The sequence below is a fragment of the Aquila chrysaetos genome, chromosome 17, assembly GCF_900496995.4.
Source record: "Aquila chrysaetos chrysaetos chromosome 17, bAquChr1.4, whole genome shotgun sequence".
Classification (NCBI taxonomy): domain Eukaryota; kingdom Metazoa; phylum Chordata; class Aves; order Accipitriformes; family Accipitridae; genus Aquila; species Aquila chrysaetos.
The window spans coordinates 17,697,715-17,718,893 of record NC_044020.1 but is presented as its reverse complement, the minus strand read 5'-3'; the positions used below and the strand labels follow the sequence as shown (position 1 = coordinate 17,718,893).

Genomic DNA, 21,179 nt, shown 5'->3' with positions numbered 1-21,179 from the left:
CGGTCACAGTGACCATGGTCTGTTATTGTGTATTATGGCAAGATTTAGAACATCTTCCATTTAGACAGAAGTCCAACATGTACCATGAATGTGTGAAGTTCATATGCAACTGGAAAGCCTAAGATGCATTAAACATTGAAATAATCAGCTTTGAGGCAGTTTATTACTCGGCCATGGTTTAAATTATCTCAGAAGTTAATTCACAAATTATGTGTCCAGTGCAATTAGCTCTATTTTCAAAGAGGCCTTTGCTTTTTGAAAGAGCTAGTTGTAGTAATGTCAATAAATACTGATAGTTCAGAGTGAACTAAAAAGAGAATGGTATTACAATGTCTTAATATCACTATTAGCTTTTACAATTTACTTTTATTTGTGATGAAAATGGCCACCTGTTGCTTCCATCTGCATCCTAAGAGGATAGCATTATTGTGGAATTGTCATTTCCATGCTACAAAGGTATAGTGACAGCAGCTTACTCCCATATATTCTTGAATTTTACTGTTAAGATTCTATTTTCAAGTAAACTCATCCCCAAGTAAATGGTAACCATAGCCTTTTAATGAAAATTCATGGCATTAATTACAGATACACAAACAGGAATAAAATTGATAGATTTCTCCTAAAGGACTTGTTGAGCTAACTTCAAGTCCTGCAAAAGACCTCAGAGTACAACAGATGCTACTTTTTTTATCTGAGCTGAAGCATTAGGGGTTGGGAGGAAACGCGGAAGATTTTGTCACTTTGTAAATGCCTCAATTTAAAAAAGAGAATTAATCTCCTAAGATAATGAATTTAACAGATACCATCATGAGCTAGGAAAGAGACTGCAGAGTTTTAATGTTTTATTTCCATTGGAAGTTAGTGTTGCTCATTAAATTTCCGTAGTGAACCAAATCAGTCCCTGAAACAAAAAAAGTATGAAGCTATTTCTATCAAGAATAATTGACTAAATTTTCACTCAAATGGCCTGAGTCATAAGATAAAACTCTGCTGGCATTCTCATAATGTACGTCCCTTTTTGTAGAAATATATACCTCAACATGTGGGACGTGAGGAATTTTAGATTTAAGGAACAGATATGTTCCCTTCCAATTGCCTTGGGCACTTTTGTGGAGGAAATTTTTGCCTTTACTTATGCTGTTGGCTGGTTTCTTTTGTAATTTTCCCCAACACAAGAGCCATCATATTCAGGACTATATCCCTGATAGCATAGAGCTCTTTAGCTCCCATCATTACTATTTGTGTTTCCAGAGGAATATGTACTCTGTGGCATGGTAGAAATTATTTCAGAACCCTGTCTGGCTGGAGTCCTACTTGTTCCATTTTTTTCTGGTTTCCAGAGCTTAGCGTGGTCTACATGAGTGCATTTCTTTGCCTTAGTTAATTGCTCATAAGCTTTCTGATTAGCACTTTCTACATCCTCTGAATGTCTCTTCCTGTCTAACTTTTCTTAACTTTCCTCTGGGTATTCAGAATATAAACAGCCTCTGGGGTATCTTTCTGTTCTCCAGACTGTGAGCTGAAGAATTATATTACAATTCTCAATTTCAGCTTTTTTTCTTTTTTTTTCTTTTTTTCTTTTTCCTACATTAATTTCTCCTTTGTCTAGCTCACCTACTTTTCATATGATTGTTTTCTTTTTATTGAGCTGTATATAACTTCTATTAACATTTCATTGCCTAGTGCTTTTTTTCTCCTTTGCCTTTTTTTCCTATATCTAATGTAAGCTACAAACGTAAATAATATTAACAGTTATTTTCATTCCTCACATCCCCCATAAACGATGCACACCACAGTATTGAGCTACAGCCCTTTCCACTGTTCTTTTCCATTCATTTAGGCTTTTATTTCTGTTTTGGTAGTGTTTTGCTGCTTTTATGTATTTTACAAAAAAAGGAGTGTCACTGCAGTGATTAGATTACTCAGTGGCTAAAGGCATTTTACAGCAGTACCTATTATTTCCTACCTGCTCTCCCCCAGCTCAGCCTTTCCACTAATTCATGCTGGTTCATGTTCTTCTGAAACCTGTAGCCATCAGATACGAACATCTGTAGATGTAGATATTGTTTGCCCTGTATTTAATACAGCTGGACTCTTACTAATCAGTTATGTTGATTCTTATTGCTGATATTTCATTTAGGGAGCCAGCTTGTTAATCTGTAGCAAATCTGTTATTGATTATAATCTTAGTTCACTGAGAAAACCTTACTGAATGATCCAGTTCAATTGAACAAAAATGGAAGCTTTGGAAGAGTATCTCTTTGAAGAAGAGAGCCGCAGTGGTAATAAAGAAGAACTTCTCCACATTCACAACCATCTTAGGTTGGGTAGCATAGCTTTCTTCGTTGTTTGAGTGGGGTTGGTTGGTTGTCGAGATAGTGGATAATGGAGAAAATAGAAGTCCAGTGCAAGACCAGGGACTAATATAAAAAAGGAATAGTCTCATGTGTATTTATGAGTTCACTAAATGCCTTTCATATGTCTGCATTTTTTTAATCTCATCAGCCTCGATTGCAGTAGTAGTGAAGATATGGTCTTCAGGGTTTGCTGGCAGCCAGAGCATTGGTCCAGGATCCCCGAGGTTGTCTTTCTCTTTTTCATTACAAAGATGTTGAGCATGATACATGGCAACCATGTACTGAAACTGGTGACCTTTATGGTGGTTCATCACTCAGAGTGAGAGGGTGAACCTCAGTCCTGTTGCTGACACTCATGGCCTGTGTCTGCAGAAAGAGTGAGGACAGTTCCAGACTGCTCTCCTGGTGGAAGGAAGGAGGCAAAGGAGAGTGGGGAACCTTGTACCCTGGTGGATGAATTGCATGCATGCTGTGAATTAAAGCGTGCTTTACTGTCATCTACCTGGAAGTTTTTTCTGGTCAGAGGGTTCACAGTGTGAAGGTGTCCCTGTCTTTCACTCCCTTTACAGCCTACAATAATACCATCAGCTGAAATTTTCAAGTGAAAGTGGTGGGTAACAAGGCTTCTGTGACTCCATTTTCCCCAGTTTAGGGGTGACCTCAGGGAGAAAACATTTCTCCTGCTCACCAAGTTATTTGCCCTTGTCTTCTCTGTTTTCCAAGGTATCACTCTGTGGAAATGCCCTTCTGCTGATGTGCAAGTCACCTATGGGTGTTATTGCAATTGTGCCAAATGTATACATATATGTATTAACTCATTCATAATATCAGTATCTGTCTCAAACTTACTTATTTTAAGCACAGATGTTTGCCACCTTTGCTGACACTGTTGCTTATAGAAGTTGCCACTATATTAATTCTGAGAGCATTTCTGGCACTAAGTAAAGGAAGTACTTGATTCTCTTACACATTATGTTAGCGAGAGGGAACATCAACTCATCAATAAGGTGTTTCCTCCTTGCCAATGTGTATGCCCTTATGTTAGGGTTTCCTTTATTTGTGTTGAAAAAGCACAAAAACATTACCTCGGGATTGTGAAAATGGTATCTTGCTGCCCAACTTGTGGAGTTTTTGACTAATGCCCTGAGAAGATACTAGGGTGAATATATTTTCTCAGGAGTTCTCTGTTCATTTTGTCTTTCACTGTGTCTGACCACCACCTTTCAAGGGCAAACAAACTTGGCTGTCTTCCTGGCTCACAGCTGCTTTTATCTCTAAGTTTTCTTTGAAAGAGAGAAGAGCAGCTTGAACACTGAACTTGGATGTTGCTGCTCTGCTGGAGAGAGTGGACTTGGGTGTGGGAGGAATGAAGTACTCTCTGGGCAGTGCTGGGGCTGTCAGTAATCAGTGTGGGGCTGCAGCTCTTAGACGGGCAGCTGTAGCTCATCTATCACGTGCAGCCTGGAGCAAGGGTGAGTGTGGATGGTAATCAATACCCCATGGCTTGCCAATGAGGAACTGGCTGTGTGCTGATGATGTGGAGGTAAAAGGGAGAAAGGCATCAGTTCTGGTACTGGGGATGTGATGAGGGCACTGGGTCCCTTCTGCCTTGCCATCAGAAGTGACTTTCATGTTCTTGTCATAGCATAGACTGAGACCAATCATTCCCTGTCTGATTATGACTAAGTCTCATTTGTGAAAATTGATGTTGTTCTGTCCTTCGCTAGAAAACTGGTAATTTTTTTTTTTCCTTTGGGGGATAACAGTTTTATTTGTGTATGGCTTCAGCTGTGTAATTGTATTCAAGTGTCCAGCCAGTCTGGCCAGTTCTGTTTTCTTTTGATTCCTTGGGCGGTAGCAGCTGATTGCAGCAGAATCCTATTCCAGGTGGCACTGACTTATATTTTTCAAGTACTGTATTTGTGCTGAGATACAGCATAGCAGGATAGCTGCTATCAGCCTCTAGGACGACATGGGGGCAAAGAGGCTGGAGGGACAGGAGAGCAGGGGCTGTACCAGTACTGGGGAAATAAAAGTTTGGAAGGATCAGGTACCATGTAGATCTAGGCAGGCTGAGCAATGGCCATGATAAGAGGCAGGAGGTGGGAGGGGCTGAGGACATGGGGAAAGGATCTTCATAATAGAGCTGAAGGAGGAATCTTGTACCTGAAGAAAAGGTCCTGTAACCAGGCTGGATTTCATTTGCCACTGCTTCTTCCTCTCCCTCACTGAGTTCCTCTTCTGTCCTGTGAGTCATCACACTGACACCAGTGGCTGGTGTCCCCTTGGTAGGAAGCCTCCACTGCACTAGGATTTGTGCTGCCCCTTTTGGCTTCTGTCCCTTTCATTGCCTTACAACTTACAGCCATGTCTTTTTTAGCTGCACTCAGATCTGGAGACAATATGTGGAGCCTGATTGGCCCTGCTGTTGACTGAGAACTACCTTCTTCTGCAACACCTGGGGAAAAAAGGGGAGCTCAGAGGGGGTAGAGCTGCTTCTGTGACCTACCCAAATGTCTCATCACAAGTGTGCCAGTGTCCTACGCACAAGGTGTACTTCCCTGTTCTCAACATTCTCCCGTATGTTTCTGTTCAGACTGACACTGCTCAAAAAAAAAAAAAAAGGAAAAAGGGGAAAAAAAGGGGGGAGAGAGCTTTCTGTTATTCCTTCTACCCTCATAGAAGTCCTTCACTTTCTATTCCTTTCAGTACCTTTGGTACTAGGATGTGTCAGGTTACATAGTATAAGATGTCCTGTCTATGTACAGGGATGTTGCTGAGACTAACCTCTTCCTAGGCTGTCCTTTCTAAGAAGAGAAAGGAGTGAGAGCACTAGTTAAAAGTGATTGAGCAGGGGAAGACAGATTGCAGTAAACTCAGGATGTGGAGATCAAATCTGCTGGAAAGCAATGTTTAGAGGAAGAGTTGTGTGCAGGTGGGCAGGAGAAGGTTGTCTTAATACTATTTATTGCATATTGGGGAAAGATAAGTGCAGCAGGAGTGTTCTGTGGCTGCAACAATACCCTTTAATGCATTGAAAAGTAAAAACATTACATAAGAAAAATAAAAGCATTACATAGAAAGTGGGGGAAAAGTACAGAGGCTTAAAGAATGTATGTATAAGTGACTGACACCAATAGATACAATAAAAGGATAAACAGAAAATGGTACTGGGTGGTAATGAGTGACATGCTTAGAAAAAATATTCATGCTTTATCTTATGCTTGTGCACTTGGGCTTTATTAGGACTTGCTTTGTATTTAAACTTCACCTGGTATGTGATGTAAATGACTTTGTTAATAAGTTTTGCTTTGGAAAGTTGATCTGGACAAATGGCATCTCTGAAGATTCACATGGGTTTGAGTATTAAACTTCCTGTTTTGCAAAGGAGAATTCCACAGCAGTCTGATAATCAAAGCTACTAGTGATAGCAAAACATGTTGCCCAAAGGAAATGGCTTTATCAACAGATTGGCAGACCACCGTTGTAATTTTTATGTCTACGTCCTTGCCTGCTTACAGCCACAGTGAAATAGTTAACAGTATTCATTTATGAACAGTGTTTATTAGGTTTGAGAGTGAAACACAATGTAAAACAATGAGGCAGGTACACAGTTTCTTTAGGTCTTGTCTCCAGTTTATCTTTGTCAGTTCGAAACATCAGGCATTTTTTTGAAGAGGTATTTCAGAGAGAGATTCTGAGGCATAGAATGGCACCCAGCATGTAAAATAACAAGTTCACAGTCTGTGCCAGCTCATTTGATAGATATTTTGATTTCAGTTATAAGATGTTATACAAACTTTGAGGGGAAAAAAAAGATTCTATAGGATATGGAAAACACAAGAAAAGCTGCAGTCACAGTGATTTGTGCTAGTTCTCTAGTTCTTTAATTCTCTAGTAATACAACACAATGAACTGAATAATCTTATTTTTGTCAGTGAATATGCATTGGATGCAGATATCTGGATTAAAAAGAAGTTCAGATCACTTTTGATTAGAACTGCACTTCATATTATTAGAATATGATGGATGTGTTTGGATGAGGAGGAAGTTCACAGTGATGTTTAGATTTCTTCTCTGAGCAATTTATAACCTTAGCATTAGTCACATACCCAATCTTCAGTCCCTTTCAGGATATATAAATAAATATAGTGTAATACATGAGCAGTAAAATTTATGACCATTGATTGATCTCACTGGAGTCTCTTGCTTGCGTTTCTGAAGAGAGGGTACAGAAAAGAATTTCTTAAAACATCCACAATCTTGATTCTTTCCATGACACGTAGTAGGAGTAGGCTAAATCCTGCAGTCTTTACTCAGTCAAACTTGTTACTTAATATGATGATTAAATGAAGAAACTGAGATTTTCACCTCTAGGATGAAACTAGCTCCTGTGTAGAAAACCTATCCAAAGCTTGTGATCTTTGAGTCCTGAGAATCAGACAAAAGTGTTAAGTTCTTGTGCTGGTGTGAATCCTTGGGATTTATTTTGGTCTCAAAAGATGCAAAAGTTAGCTCTACCACCTATGGTGTCCCGTTTACCTCAGCTATTCTCTATTTTCACTTATGTCTCTGAACTTTTTTCCAGGCTGCTGATTAGGTGCCTCCTGATTTTCATCACACTATCCTTAATTTTTTCCTACTTTACCTGCAAGGCCACCAAACACAATATTAATAAATCATGCTTCTTAACTCATTCTTCCCCATTTCCCAGACCGTGTAATAACACATGTGCTGATTTCAAACTCTTTTGATATTCTTATCATTTTGGCATTCATCAAAAGGAATTTTGACAAAAAGAATTTTTCAAAAAGATAAAAATTAATATTGATATTAGTTCTGGCAATACTATTATAAATAATAAACAGTTGGATTAATCAGTTGAAGCTCAGCAGAAACTGAGAACTTCAGTGTGTTATCCCACAAATGAAAACCAAAGAGGAAGTTCCTATTTACTTAAAAGCTGCAGAATTTTGTCCTGTGCTGTGTTTGTGAACCTGCATGCATACACATATATACAGAGTGTCAATGAAATGGTCTGTAGGGCAAGTCTGGTTGCTGCTGCCTTGCTACAGAACTTTCACAAAGTATCAGTTTTGCTCTTATTAATAATGTGAGAGACCTGAAACACCACTGTTCTGGGGTTTTGAAGTTGACTCGGAAGTTATTTCCTAGTTTACTAGTGTTTCTTATTCTATCCAGGTTTTGTACTGCCCAACTTGATAGTGATGATAACTTAAACGTTACTTTTCTGAAAAGTCACATCAGAAATGAGATGTGCTCTCTAGTTGGCTAAATGTATTATGAAATAGCTACCTGAATATGTGGTGGAATATTTTTGAAGGAGAATACAGATTTGTTAAGGTTGAAGACTTCGATACAGGTCTCTGAAAGTCTCTGTGACTTTTGGGCAAAAATAATTTTTAAGCAACAAAAATGTATCCACAATTTTGATTCAAGGTTTTGTTTTTTACCTCAGTGTTGGAAAATTCTTCTCCTGTCCCATGTTGCTTTGTGTGGTCATTAAATGAATCCATATTGTTTCTGCATAGCTGCTTGGGTTGTACATTCAAGTCAGCCTGTCCTTGTGACTGAGAGTCTGTTGTTTGTTTGAAGCTGTGTCTGTCTGCAGCCTTGAAAAACATTCAGGTATCTTTTCCTCTGGCTGGTTATGCTGACTGTGCTGTACTGTTCTCAAAACAATGGTTAGTTATTCACTGATTTTTTTTTTTTTTTTTTTTCCTCCTTCCTTCCTTCCCCCCCCCAAACTTTCCCAAGACAAGAGGGGGGGGGGGGGGGGGAACCAAAAAAAAACAAAAACAAAAGCCAGGCTGGAATGTAGAAGGGCCTAAAAAAGGAGGAGGTTTGCTTGTGATAGAACTGCCAGTCCAAGCAGCAATTCATAGAGTCTCAGTCTGTAACCTCCAACAGGACAGAGGAAGACATTTGCTGTCCAGGTTCTCCTGTGCTGTTCTTTGGAGTAAGGGGGGAAAAATCCCTTCTGGTGGGAGTGATCTTGCAAGAAAAACTGTTGGGAAGTTCTCTAGCACAAACCCTAGTTATGGTTATCTGTGAGGCAGTATCTTTGCTGAGGATTCTGGGAGTGCAAAAAAGTGGTGAAATTAGGTAAGTGCAAGAAGATGACAGCTGGGCCCCTGCAATTAGTTCAGCATCCCATAAGGGACAGGAAAAATATAGTAAAATTATTGTGTCTGCTGGAATGAGACCTGAACACATGTATACCCTTCTAGGGACAGAGTGATTTCTCTCTTGATTTTATGGAATCAGTTTTGCAGCATACTGTTCTGAAAAAAACCCACTGTCTTAACTATCCTCCCCATTACTCTTGAACTGGGCAATGGCTAGTTGTGTGGGTAGCTTCCTTTCAGACATTAAGGCTGATCTACCTGAAAGCGATACTGAGGGTGATGGTGATGGAAATCATTCTGCAAAGTCATTCGTCTCCAATGCCAGTTGTTTAATGTAAAAAATGTGGAAAAAGTTGGGTTTTTAATTACTTTTGCTCACAGCTGTGAGTGGTAATTCACCGAAGTTATATTGCTAAGGTGTGGAATGAAGAGGAAGAATACTAGGACGAAGCAGACTTCTCCCGCAATCGTTCAATTTCAGATATCGTGGTCTAGCTGCTTTATGCTACATTAGAGTCAGTCGGTGTGTTCATGCTTACAGAACTGGTATTGATGCCATCAGTGCTGTGCTTCATTTGCCTGGATTTCAGCTGGGAAAACACTGAATGAGTAATGAGAAAACCACAACCTCTTTCTCTTCCAGAAATAAATTGTAGCCCCATGCTAGGTTTCTTTACTGTTTACACTCTCTGGGTTCATCTAATGACACTTTTATTAGGTCTTTTCCAAACATGCTGATATCTGGTCTGGCTTTGTCCTCAGTGTGTAAGCTGCATGTTAGCAGGTGGAGTGTGTGCAAAGGGTCTTAGGAAAGCCCTACTATAGTAGTAGGAAAAAAATTGTAGGAAAAATTAGTGACAACATATGCTTTTGATTTGGGAAAAGGATTAAAAAAAAAAAAAGTTAGTTAACAACAAGTTAACTATGGACTCAAGAATAATGTTTTTAGAAAGTCCTTGCTCAGTAAGTCTTCCTCAAGAAGGAAGGATGTGCAGCAATAACCTCATAAAAACAAAGGAGAAGCTAGGAAAAGTACCGATGACTTGTGCTGTGGCTTCCCCCAACCACAGGCTCTGCTAGCCCCATTGTCCACACTAACGCCAGCTCCTGCAGTTGTGAGCAGCATCGATGCCTCCTCCTGGAAATTTGCAGGATGTCAGTTTAACAAAAACAGACTGAGGGGAAGTGCTGCATGCAGATGCCTGAAGCACCAAGTGCTGGGGAGCCAGCTTGATTTTTGAGATTGGTTAAGAAGTCAGCATCTCCCAAGAAGTGCAGGAGACAGCCACTTGTTCCAGCAGCATCTTTCAAGGCACTGCAGCCAGCACAGTGTTATCGAAAAAGCCGGTTGAAGAAACTCTCTAAGACTCAAGTTTTGGAGTTTTAGAAAGCAGGCATTCTTTATTGCAGCGCTGGATGCACGGGAGATAGTTTCTCCTAGTATGCATACCATTACCTACAGCAAGCAAAGCCTATATTGTTGTAATCATATACATATTCATTACATTTCTTGAAACTGTCATACATATTCATGTTATTTCCCAGAAATAATTTACAGTGTCCACTCTTCTGGGCAAGTGCAGTGCAGATCATCCCAGGTCTTCTTCCTAGTTAGCTGGCCTTGGCAGGTTTTAATTACAAAAACTCAGCAGGACCCAAGACTTATCATCAGGGCCCAAGGCCTCTTGTCAGTTGGCGCATACCATTGACAAGGCTCAAGGTTTTCTTATCTTATTTGTACATACCAAAGTTTCAAAGTTGCTCAAGCAAGGAAAAGTTAATCACAACAGCGATACAGTGAAATTTTCCTTCTCATGCCTTTATGCAAGACATCAACAGGGCCAGAAAGTGCTGGTCCTGCTAACTTGCTCTGAGTGTGAAAATCTTTGTTACAGTGCAGGTAGCAACTTCTGATCTCTCTAATAGCACTATGTGGTCATCCTGAAATCTAAAGCAGTGCTTGGAGCAGTGAGGCAATCTTTCCTCCTAAGATCCATTCGATCATCTCCTACTCTCTCAGGCTGCTTCAAATCTGTGTTTGCTCTGAAAGAAAGAATATACTCACTTACAGTCTTAGTTTTTCCTCTCTCCTTCCTGTATTGTAACACAGCAGAATATAGAAATAAAAAATGGCTACCAGTTGCTCACTGATCCTGGAAAAAGGGTTGAAGTATTTTGCAGGCTTGACATTGTTTTTCTTCTCCTCCAGTTTTTATGACCCCTTTCTCCCTTCCCCCTGTTAAAAAATAAAATAAAATAAAAAAAATCCTCTGTTATGTGCCCAGTTCCATATGCAACACAAGTAATAAGCTCGTCCAAGACTGATGTTTAAAAATGACCTATATTCTGAGAGTTAAGTAGCTCAGCTTCTTCAGTGCTGGACTGACAATCACAGGCTGATTAAATTTTTACACAATTCTCTTAGCAGAGGCAAGTCCCACTTTGACCCCTTCCAAAGGGACTGCTTAATAAATAAGGACTGATTCTGTTTGAATAAAGTGATCTGCCTCTGTTGACAGTGTAAACAATAAGCAGGTTCTGGTTTTAGTCATATTTTAATCATATTGAGTAGCATTTCATTCCAGAATGATTCCAACTATTTCAATTCACACATGTAATGATCTACTTAATACAACTCCAATTATTTTAATACATCCCAGTATTGTAATTCCTTTTGAAAAAACGAAACAAAACCCCCCAACCCACCACACAGATGATGCACTAATCAAAACTTGGGACTAAAGAAATTTGATTCAATCAGTTTCTATCATCCTTGGTGTCACCAGTTGTTCTGCACCAGATATCAGGCTACATGTGCAGTAATCGTTTCTATGAAGGATATTGTAAAATAGCCTATAAGAAACAGTTTCACTATCTCTAATGCAGGATCAAACCCAGTCTTTTAATATAGAGGAAAAATGTTATTAAAGTAGGGGCAGGTCTAAGATTCTTAATTTGAATAATTAAACTTATTTTGTATTTATAAAAGCATTTCTAGGAAAAAGTGACTTTATGGCATGATTGTTACTCAAATCAGCCCTATTGTTAGGATTAAAATGCATATGAATGTGTTCTTTTTGTTCAGATGTTTTAGCATTCAAGGAGAAAATCTGTTGCATATTGAACAGCACTTTTAACTATTGTCTTATCACCATTGTCTCATTCTTTAGCGAGCCTCTGATGTCATGACTTTCAACTTTTGATGGCATATATGATTCCTAGCTTGAGAATTTTTTTAACATTTTGATATGAAGATAGGTTTTAGTTAGAGAAACGCTTCTTAACTGGATCTAATTAAGGATGTATAGTTTTCATAGCAATTGAAGCTGGAAACCAATTTGTCTAAGTTTTCAGAAAAACTGATCAGTAGAGAATCCAGATTTTGGGGGGCTTTGTTCCTAAATTGAAGCTTAGTTTAAATGGTGGGTTTCGGGTCTGAGTTTGAGTCTGGTTATTGAACCTTACACAGCTCCACAAAAATGTTTTATTTTTCAGTGTAGGAAAAATAGAGATAACAGTAAGATGGTTGAAACAGAAGTTGTCACATCCCATAGAAAAATTCTATTTCATGTTACTTCAACCATTATTTTTGTATTCTGTATACAGCAAGGAGATGTGTCATACCTAACCACAGCTTTTTGCTAGTTGCATTGCAAAAGCAATGTGGAGCAGTCCCTTTTCTATATGATAATGAAGCTAGACAACAAAATTACTTAACCTTGTAACTCTGAACAAAAAGAGTCTACCGTACCTGTCAAACTACATTTGTAAGTGAACTAATTGACTCAAACCCAGCATAATTCTAGAAAGCAAAGATGGCAGCTACTGAAGATATTCAATAGTGCATTACAGGAAATGGATTTTTTCATAGTATCATTGTATTAACTTTCAAATAGTTTTAGAAAGCCATTCAGCAAAATCCAGACTTGGTAATAACATTATCCTGTTGAAAGTGAATGGAAGCTTTGCCAACCTAGTGTTTAAAACTCTCACCAAGAATCTTATTTATTTGAAAAATATTTATATTTTCTTAATATGAATTGAAACGATTCATTCAAAATTTACTCTTTAACAAAAGTACATTTTATGTTCCCTGAATATTGTGTGCTTTCTTAGTTTTAGCCCAAGCTTTTAAGTGAAATCAATTTCTTACCTCAGCTCTATTCATCATGAAAAAATACAAATTCTGTCTTTTATGAAGCTGTCATAGCTCCTGAGAAATATTAGACCCTAGGGCCCACTACTCCATTTAAAACACTCTTCATGTTCATAAAATCTTTTTTTTAACATTCCTTTTGCTTGTTTGATGACTTTTATTCTTCCCCCTCTCATTTAGTGAAATTCAATATTATGTCCCTATTCTGCTCCTTTCAAAGACAACTTAATAGAAGACACTAAAAAGCAGAGATTTAGTATTTTTATTTTTAAAGGGAGTATAGCCATGTTTATTACTTTGTCAACATTCTTGATTTTCCTCTTTTATATTTTTTGTTTTCTTGCATATTCTCTGAAAGATGTAGGGCATCCAGATGAATTGAAAAAGAACTAAAGCTATGTACGACTTGATTCTCAAAAAATATGTACATCCCTAAGCATGCAGATAAATACATATTGGGATTTTTAAAAATGCATAGAGGTACTTAATTTTTGTTATTTAACTAAGCTTCACCTACCAATCTTCATATTCTGAAATGTCTGAAGTTATGCTGTTTGGGGTTCTGATGAATTAATGTTTAAATGCTCCTTTCCCTTTCCTTTCCCTTTCCTTTCCCTTTCCTTTCCCTTTCCTTTCCCTTTCCTTTCCCTTTCCTTTCCCTTTCCTTTCCCTTTCCTTTCCCTTTCCTTTCCCTTTCCTTTCCCTTTCCTTTCCCTTTCCTTTCCCTTTCCTTTCCTTTTCCTTCCACACTTTTCCTGGCTTATTCTTTCAGGATTGTGCTTGTATCCAGGCTTACCATGACTAGGTCCTTCTTCTCTAAGAGGTCTAAGTGCAGTCCGGTGGTAACTACACAGAAGGAGGAAGGGTAGCAGAGTTGTGTTCTCAAGGGTATATATGGGGAAACAAGTCTCAGTGTAGGCAGTTTCTCAAGATGCTCTGACTGATGAATTAACTAATATAGTTCAGAATATGAGAGCTGATCGCTCTGATAATTTGGAGCCTGAAGTGGTTTTGGTTTTTTTTGTACCAAACTTTTTTTTTTTTTAGGTTGAACGGTTCATACCAACTGCAGGTAGGACTCGTGTCACCTAACTCTAGTTATCTTAAAGTTAAGTGAAGTGCCCTTTTTTAGCTAACTGTCTAGACACTCTATCGTCAATGAAGAAATAGAGGCACTTCAAGAGTGTGATTCATCCCATCCTAAAATAGATGTCTAACCTGGGATGAATTGGAAGTAGCTGTCTTTCTCCACCAAACAGCAGGAGAGCACTGACAACTGGTTAGACAAAAAGCAGCTAAAGATGGCGAGATGGTCCCTCTGAGCTATTGATATATCTCTTATCCCTCTCTCTGTTGTTTCACTGATTTGAGAGATGAGTAACATTTTTCAGGATTTGCCAAATAGGGCAAACTTGTTAAATAGATGTTAGTATCAAATCCACTAAGGTCAGGAGTACATAAGGCAGAAAATAATGTATACAGTTCCACTGAACCCATGCATAGACAGTCCGTGCTTTGTTTTGATTTGTCAAATGGTAGCTTGAAGAGCAAAAGCTGATGGGTAAAGCATTGTACATATTTCAGGTTGGGCTCAGCCTAGAAATCCGCATCCACCCACAGTGAAGACTCCACTTGGTTACTCCTCTATACAAACAACGTCACAGTGACACTTCAGAGCTATCCTGTCACTTTCTCGTTTCTTTTCTGAAAAGTAAATATTCTAGCTGAAAAACAAATTAAGCACACAATGGGTGTATAATATATCTCAAAAGTAACTTGAATGGAAAGCATTTCAAGCTTGCAGAAATATTAGAGAAGTTTAATACCATATGAATGGTTTTCTCAATAAAATTCAGAATAAATATCCATTAGAACATTAATGAAGGTTGAAACTTTTCTGAACAGAATAATCAGTAACACTTTTACAGCAGAAATTCTGTGCAGTAATTTTTGTTCCTATGTGTTATTTGTGAAATGAAGGGAATATGCCATTTAACATTAAACTTAGCAAAAATGTTTATATTTTGAGGCATACTTTATAACAGAAACAAATAAACCAAAGGCAATTATTAAGATTTCATTTGCTTCTCCAGAACTAGGCTTCTGCTGAATGTTTTTCATAATTGGACAGCAATGTTTTTCAGATGACAGTGAACTCTTCACTGAGAAAATGATGGACAAAACAACCATTGCTGTGATATAGGATACCATCTCTATGAAAGTTTGCTTAACAATTTAAAGGAACAAACATGTTTATTAAGCCTGCACTGATACTGGGCTGAGGTAGGAGTAAATAACACTGTCAAATTTCCATTAAGGTCTGCCCATCTCTAAAATTATTTTCTTGGATTTTGGTAGCAATGTAAGTATGCCAGTGGACAGATACCCTGTTTCTATGATATGCTTTGATGCTTGGTTTTGTCTCTTCCCTTTGTTACTCTAGTTCAAGGAAAGGAATACCTAAGGACAGGTGTTTCTGCTAGCTTGTTAACTGAGTTTTCTTTTATTTATATTTAAAAACACTTATGCTCATTATGCTTACATTTTACTGATACCATCTTAAAGTAAGAACTGTAAATTCTTAAAATCCCATGCCCAGTATGTATGGAAATCTGTGCTGCAAGACCACTTCTACTTGCTTACTGCATGTTAAGGTGGAAAGAGACCAGTCAGTTAACTGGTATAATCATATACACAATGCAGCCACCTTGTCTCATCTAGTTGTTCCTTCAATTGTGCAAAACAAGACACTGTAGATGTTTCAAAACCAGAAGATTCTTATGTTTTACTTTCATTAGGACATAACTTCTGTTAGCATTCTGATTTTTGTTGATCTTAATTAAGATGATTTCTTTCTCTTACCAAACTGTGACTATAAAGACATACACATTGTGGTTATCTTTTTCATCCTTTTAATAATAATAATAATAAAAAACCCTGTTGCAATTACTTTTCCATTTATTATTGTGATATATATATTTATTTTTTTACAAAGGAATTTGACAAGCAGATTTCTGGAGTTCTTAATGGAGTTGAAACAATAGCCTATGCATGTCATTGTACATGCATAGTGAAATGATGAACATAAATCACATACCCATACACACGCACACACAGAAAACAAGGCACTGTTAAGACTGTACAAGTAATAAATGACCAAGAGGTTATTGATACATTAAAAACTGAGCTCCTAATGAAAACTGTATCAGTAGTCATTTTAACACCCTGAAGCTGTGCATTGTTTTAGGGGTCTCTCCTTAAAAGCCCAGCTGTGTCCCTCTTTCCATATGTATTGGACCCCACATTCGTAGGTGAATAAATTGCTCCGATGTTGTTGCTGGAACGAACTAAAAAGTCAGCCAAGCGTTGTGTCACGCATGTAGCGGTGTTGCATTTCCGTTTCTCCAGATGGTGACTACTAAGATGAAACAAAAAGAGCCAAGATTAAGTCAAATGATGAGCAATCAAGTGTGCCACCTCTAACAGGCATTTGAGCTGTGCTAATGTGGGAGGTCTTTTAATATGTGCACAAATACAGGAACATTACAATCTTCCTACCACCTACTTTGTGCCTGAAAAAAAATCCTGCGCTGTATGCTATTATCAGTTTTAATGATGGGGGTTATTTAAATGCAAAGACCTTAACAGTCATATGTCATTTTTATTGATATTCTGCATAGCAGCTTATGACATCTAGAAAACCTGTAATGATAGTGTAGTTAAGGCAGTAAGTGAAAACAATGAATAAATGTTTAGCTTTAAGCTCAACTTCTAAATCTATTTAGAGCTCTTGCTGATATCATAAGGATTACTAACATAATGACAATCACTAATATTTATTTAGTTCTCTTGTTCCCACAGAATCATATACTGCTCTCACTGAAGTGAACAGTAATCTTCCAGTCCACATCAAGTGGATTGAGCCCAAAGACTCTTTCTCCCAACTGCACCACATATCGTGAGAGGTGGTGGGCATTGCCAACTTCTGCCAACTTCAGTACCACTTAAGATTTAGCTCTGTTTAAACAGAGATTTCTTCACTACTGAAAAGCTGTTGAAACACCAGGAACTTGAAAATGCTGTTGTGGTAGGCGATGATAATAATTTGCTTTATGAGACTTTAAAGAGTGTCTATGGAAGAGTCCATATCTAAAAATAATATTTTATTGTTTGAACCAGCAGACCGTTTACAGAACTCCAGGTAGAACTTCTGTAGCATGGGATTTTTTTTTTTTAATCACAGTAAAACTGTTAGCTTGAGAGAGCTTGGGTTTTCAGATTTGTTTCTCAGGCCATTATGTTGTTCCTTCAGACAGAAATCCTTGCTTGCTAAGATTGCTTTTTGAGTTATTGTTAATCTTCTTGGGCTTATTCATGTTGATAGCCCATGAGGTAGACAACAGTTTGCAGCAAAAATTTACTGTGAAGAGTGACAATTTCCCAGTTTCAAACTCTGAGCAATTACCAATGAGTTCCTTTTCCTATTGATTGATTAAATCTTTTATCTAAAATGTCATCTGTTCTTTTAGAGTTATTTGTATTGATCTAAGAATCCAAATGGAATAGCAATTGTGAGAGAAATGTCTGTATTACACTGGTTCTTCATTGGCAAATAGGCAGCAATTTCTAAGCAATTAATTTTTTAAATATGTAATTGTATTTAAAGGAAATGGTTGGATAGGGCTTGATATAGCCTCTCTGAGATTTCCGTGGGTTATTTCTATTGATTTTAAAAGAGTTTAATCAAGCCCTTAACATATGAAGTTCAAAGAGCAACTAGTTCTCATGGAAATCCTGATTTATTTGTGGAGGCAGAATTCTCTTTTTCGTTAAAGGTACAAAATCAGGCCCTGACATTCCAAGTTTAAAACTCCAGTCCTTACAGGAAGCTACTAGATTCCTAGCTGACGTCTAGCCTGACTGAACCCATTATACCTGTTAGGTCTCTGATCTGTCACCATTAATTGAATATGTGCTTTAATGACACAGTTCACCCAGTAAGACATTGTATACCAAGGCCCCAGAAAAGCAGATAAGGCATACCACACTCATAAAGGTGATGCCTTGTGTTTGAGTTACAATTATTATTATTTTCTTTAAAGCTGTAAAAATGTGGGAACTTAGTCTCCATTATCAAAATATTTTGGAAGATAACCAAATTGTCATATAATAATGATTTTTTTTTTTTTTTTTATAAATTCAAAGAGAAAGGAACAGGCAACTATACAGACATGTGTATTTACTGAATCTATCCATAACAGAATTGTCATTGAAAGAAATTCACTCAAAAGCCTGACGAACATAGAATAATTCAGTGTTGTTTATCTTTTAGTACAAATTGCAAACACTTTTTGAAATGCTATTTTATTCATAAAGAAGTTACCCGAAATTGGATTTATGGATTTATAAACATGAATGCATTTCAGACAAGTTAAATTCTATCAGAGCTGATTGCTTATTTTCCTTCTTCCCATGATTAAATTGATATTTAACTCTGTAATGAAATAATACTTACTTACAGGAAACAGTTATATTATAAAATAATTCCATTCTAGAAAAGCATTAGTGTTACTAAGAAGGGTATATATTTTTTTTTTTTCCCTTCAGGCTTGGAAATGTGACAAATTTAAGAAAAGTCCCTTTCAAAATACACCTTTCTTCTCAAGGCAATGTAGTATTTGTAGCCTTTCTAATTTATGTAAAGTTATTAAATGATCTGCATTTTTTGTCTCTGGGTTTCACTTTCTAGCCCGAATGCTTTGATCTTTAGGCTTACAGAATGGCTGTATTTACAAGAAGGGTGTTTTAAGCTCTTTTTGAGAATAAACATCAGATGCAAAGAGTCAAGTAACAGAATATCACTGGCACAAAGTTTACTTCATAGTTTAATCCTAGCTGATATGACTAGGAGAAACAAGGAAAATCAATACCTTTTTGTCTTTGCTGCTGGTTGTTCTGGCATTTCCTCACTAAGTCCTGAGAGTGTATTCTGTGACATTACTGGCAATATCCATCCTTGTCTCTTGGAATTACCATCAGATAGATCATCAGCCACAGATAGTAATCTTTAAACAACAATAAAATACCCTGTGAAATTGAATACCTCTATTTTTGCTTGTATTATTTGAGACATGAAAGCAAAAAAAAAAAATTCATGCAATAATCTGAACATGTTTTCCCCTAAAAAGAAATAAATATGATTACTTATTACTCACTTCTCAATAGGTGTAGATTCCAAACAGCTCAGAGTGACAGAAAGTGCAATGAAGAAAACCGACAGCTTTAGGTTGCACATCTTTGCTTCCAAACTTTCTGAAAAGAATAATGATTCAAAACTGAAAGCAAACCCAAATACTCTTCAGCATATTGTATTACTGGTGCCCATTCTGTCCTAAATCAACAGCAGCTAGTCATTCTCACAGGCTAGAGTAAAAAAAATGATCCCCCTAAGTTTAGTGACACAACGCAGTTTCAGACAGAGAGCTCTCAACAGCAAATGTTCATTTTCCATCTAGTAGTTTCAATCCTCTTTCCCTTATCTCCGGTTTGGATTTCCTGACAAGTCTCAGTCTCAAATTCTGGTCCCAGGTGCAATTTACCTTGAAGTTATCTTATCCTTTTCCTGAAAAATGCTGTTGATTAATAATGAGAAACATTGTGCTTTCCTGAAAGCACATCTGTTGCACTGCATCCTAAGTAAGAAAAAAAGGGAAATTGTTTACCTTTTAGTGGTCAAGGAGCTAAGTGAAGCAGCACGCCTGTGTTAGCAAGAAGGGTGCATGCAACAATTCCACACTTGCATCTGGCTCTGGAGTACCCCTTTTCTCCCTTCCTTCTGACAAGTAATACGGCTCTTATATATCCTTCACACCTTTCTCAGCTCTGACATCAGGCAGCACAGACAGACTGTCATTAATTCCCAGCCCTATAGATAGAAAGTACCCCAGAGAGGAGGAGAGGCAGAAAGGTCATTATTACATTAGCACATCAGTAAATATTAACCTGGTATATGCAGGATGTCCTCGTGAAGATACTGTAATAACATATTGCACATCAGAACTGTAGCCTCAGCTTTACAGTTCTGATAAGATGCTGAGGTAATATTCCCTGTGGGTGTTTTCAAGGGCTAAATAAGGTAACAAAAGTTATAAAGAAAGCTAGAGTAGATGAAACAGCAAATCACCAGTAATTGAAATATAAGAAAACAGTTATCTTAGAAAAGGTAGAATAGTTAAAGTTGTGGAGGTTTGTTGTAGAGGTATATAATGATCAAAACACAAAAAATATTTGAAGGGATAAAAGCTGTATGAGGAATAAGAAAAGAGTGAAAATTATTGAAATTGACAGATAGGGTGATCATTCAGAGTAACAAGGTAGAAATCACGTACATTTTTCAGTAAAGTATATATATGAATGAAAATTCTCATTATTAATGTAAAATCTTATGTTTTACTAACACTGGTAGATTCTTTATGTCATGCATGAAAATTGTGTCAATTAATATTCTTAAGGCGGCGAAGACTAGGATTAAAAAGCTAGGAAATGTCAGAATAAAGGCTGCCTGTGAACATTTATTTCTCTAGTGTGCACAGAGCATGGTTCAGGGAAAAATATACAGCTTTTAATAGACTAAATCCAGTGTTAATAAACTACCTGATTGCAGATTTCCAAGGATACAGATTAGAACCATTTTTTTCCCAGTTTCAGTGGGAATTAGGCAAATTACTTTTTTCTTTTTTTTTTCTGTCTTATTAGTTGCCTTTACGTGCCCAAATGCCTTTGGAAACAGGTGTTTCAACTATTTATGGATGTTAAGATGCTGGCACAAAAGCTCAGGCAAAGTTTTCTGTGATAGGAAGTTATTGTACGCATCTTCCATACCCCCAGAGAACACAAATTAATTCATAACTGCTTCAATGCCAGGTATGTTGCCTTAACTGGAAGCTCCCTGTTTTGTTGGTTTAGTCTGTAACACCAGATTTTCACTGAAATGGCTAAAGTTCCAGTGTTGGCTCTCTTCAGGCATTTGTGCTACTCGACTTGAATACAGAAGGAATATTTAGCTGGGATAGTAGCCTCTTAATGTGATACAACAGCTAGTCTGCAAATAAGGTTCTAGCAAGTGACAAAATGTTTGGGGTTTTTTTGTTCGCTTGGTTTTTTAAAAAAAGGGATGCTGCTTCTAGATATTTTACTCTCTGTTTTTAACGATACGATCATATCTTTCCCCCCCCCCCCAGGTTCCTGTCATCCTGGATGCACAGTCCCTCTGTAAGAGAAGTAAGTATACTGTTGTTTTATCTTCACCATGACAATATGTTCTGTGCAATATCTGAAACAAGTTTATCTCTCAAAGAGTCTTCAGCTGTTATTTTCACTGTAGCATTTGACTACAACAAAATAACATTCTGGTGTTATTTTCACTGTAGCAATTTCATTCTTCTGAAATGAAGGCATGAGTAGACCCATTTTACAGAGATAGAATTGTGCTAAAAAAACAGTTATGCAAATAATCTG

General features: G+C 37.4%; 2 protein-coding genes across 2 annotated transcripts in view; one reads left to right on the top strand and one right to left on the bottom strand.

The window, feature by feature from the left end:
* Positions 1–21,179, top strand: part of LOC115352813 (solute carrier organic anion transporter family member 1A2-like) — a 60,582-nt gene that overhangs the window by 6,526 nt on the left and 32,877 nt on the right. The window contains exon 2 of the mRNA XM_030041472.2: positions 20,903–20,942. The gene's annotated coding sequence lies outside the window, so the exon portion shown is untranslated. The remainder of the gene's footprint in view (positions 1–20,902; positions 20,943–21,179) is intronic.
* On the bottom strand, positions 15,611–19,525 carry LOC115352814 (islet amyloid polypeptide). The gene is made up of 4 exons (XM_030041480.2): positions 19,385–19,525; positions 18,878–18,974; positions 18,593–18,727; positions 15,611–16,080 (listed from the first exon to the last, which is right to left on the bottom strand). Exons 2-4 carry the CDS (start codon positions 18,955–18,957, stop codon positions 15,906–15,908), a joined length of 390 nt encoding a protein of 129 aa, XP_029897340.1. The 5' UTR covers positions 18,958–18,974; positions 19,385–19,525; the 3' UTR covers positions 15,611–15,905.

Bases quoted from the DNA above. Each gene is read 5' to 3' on its own strand.
- LOC115352814 (XM_030041480.2), bottom strand. From the start codon at position 18,957: ATGTGCAACCTAAAGCTGTCGGTTTTCTTCATTGCACTTTCTGTCACT. The intron at 18,728-18,877 runs GTGAGTAATAAG...TGTTGTTTAAAG, and splicing joins GAATCTACACCTATTGAGAA to ATTACTATCTGTGGCTGATG. The intron at 16,081-18,592 runs GTATTGATTTTC...GTTTCATCTTAG, and splicing joins CCAGCAGCAAAGACAAAAAG to TAGTCACCATCTGGAGAAAC.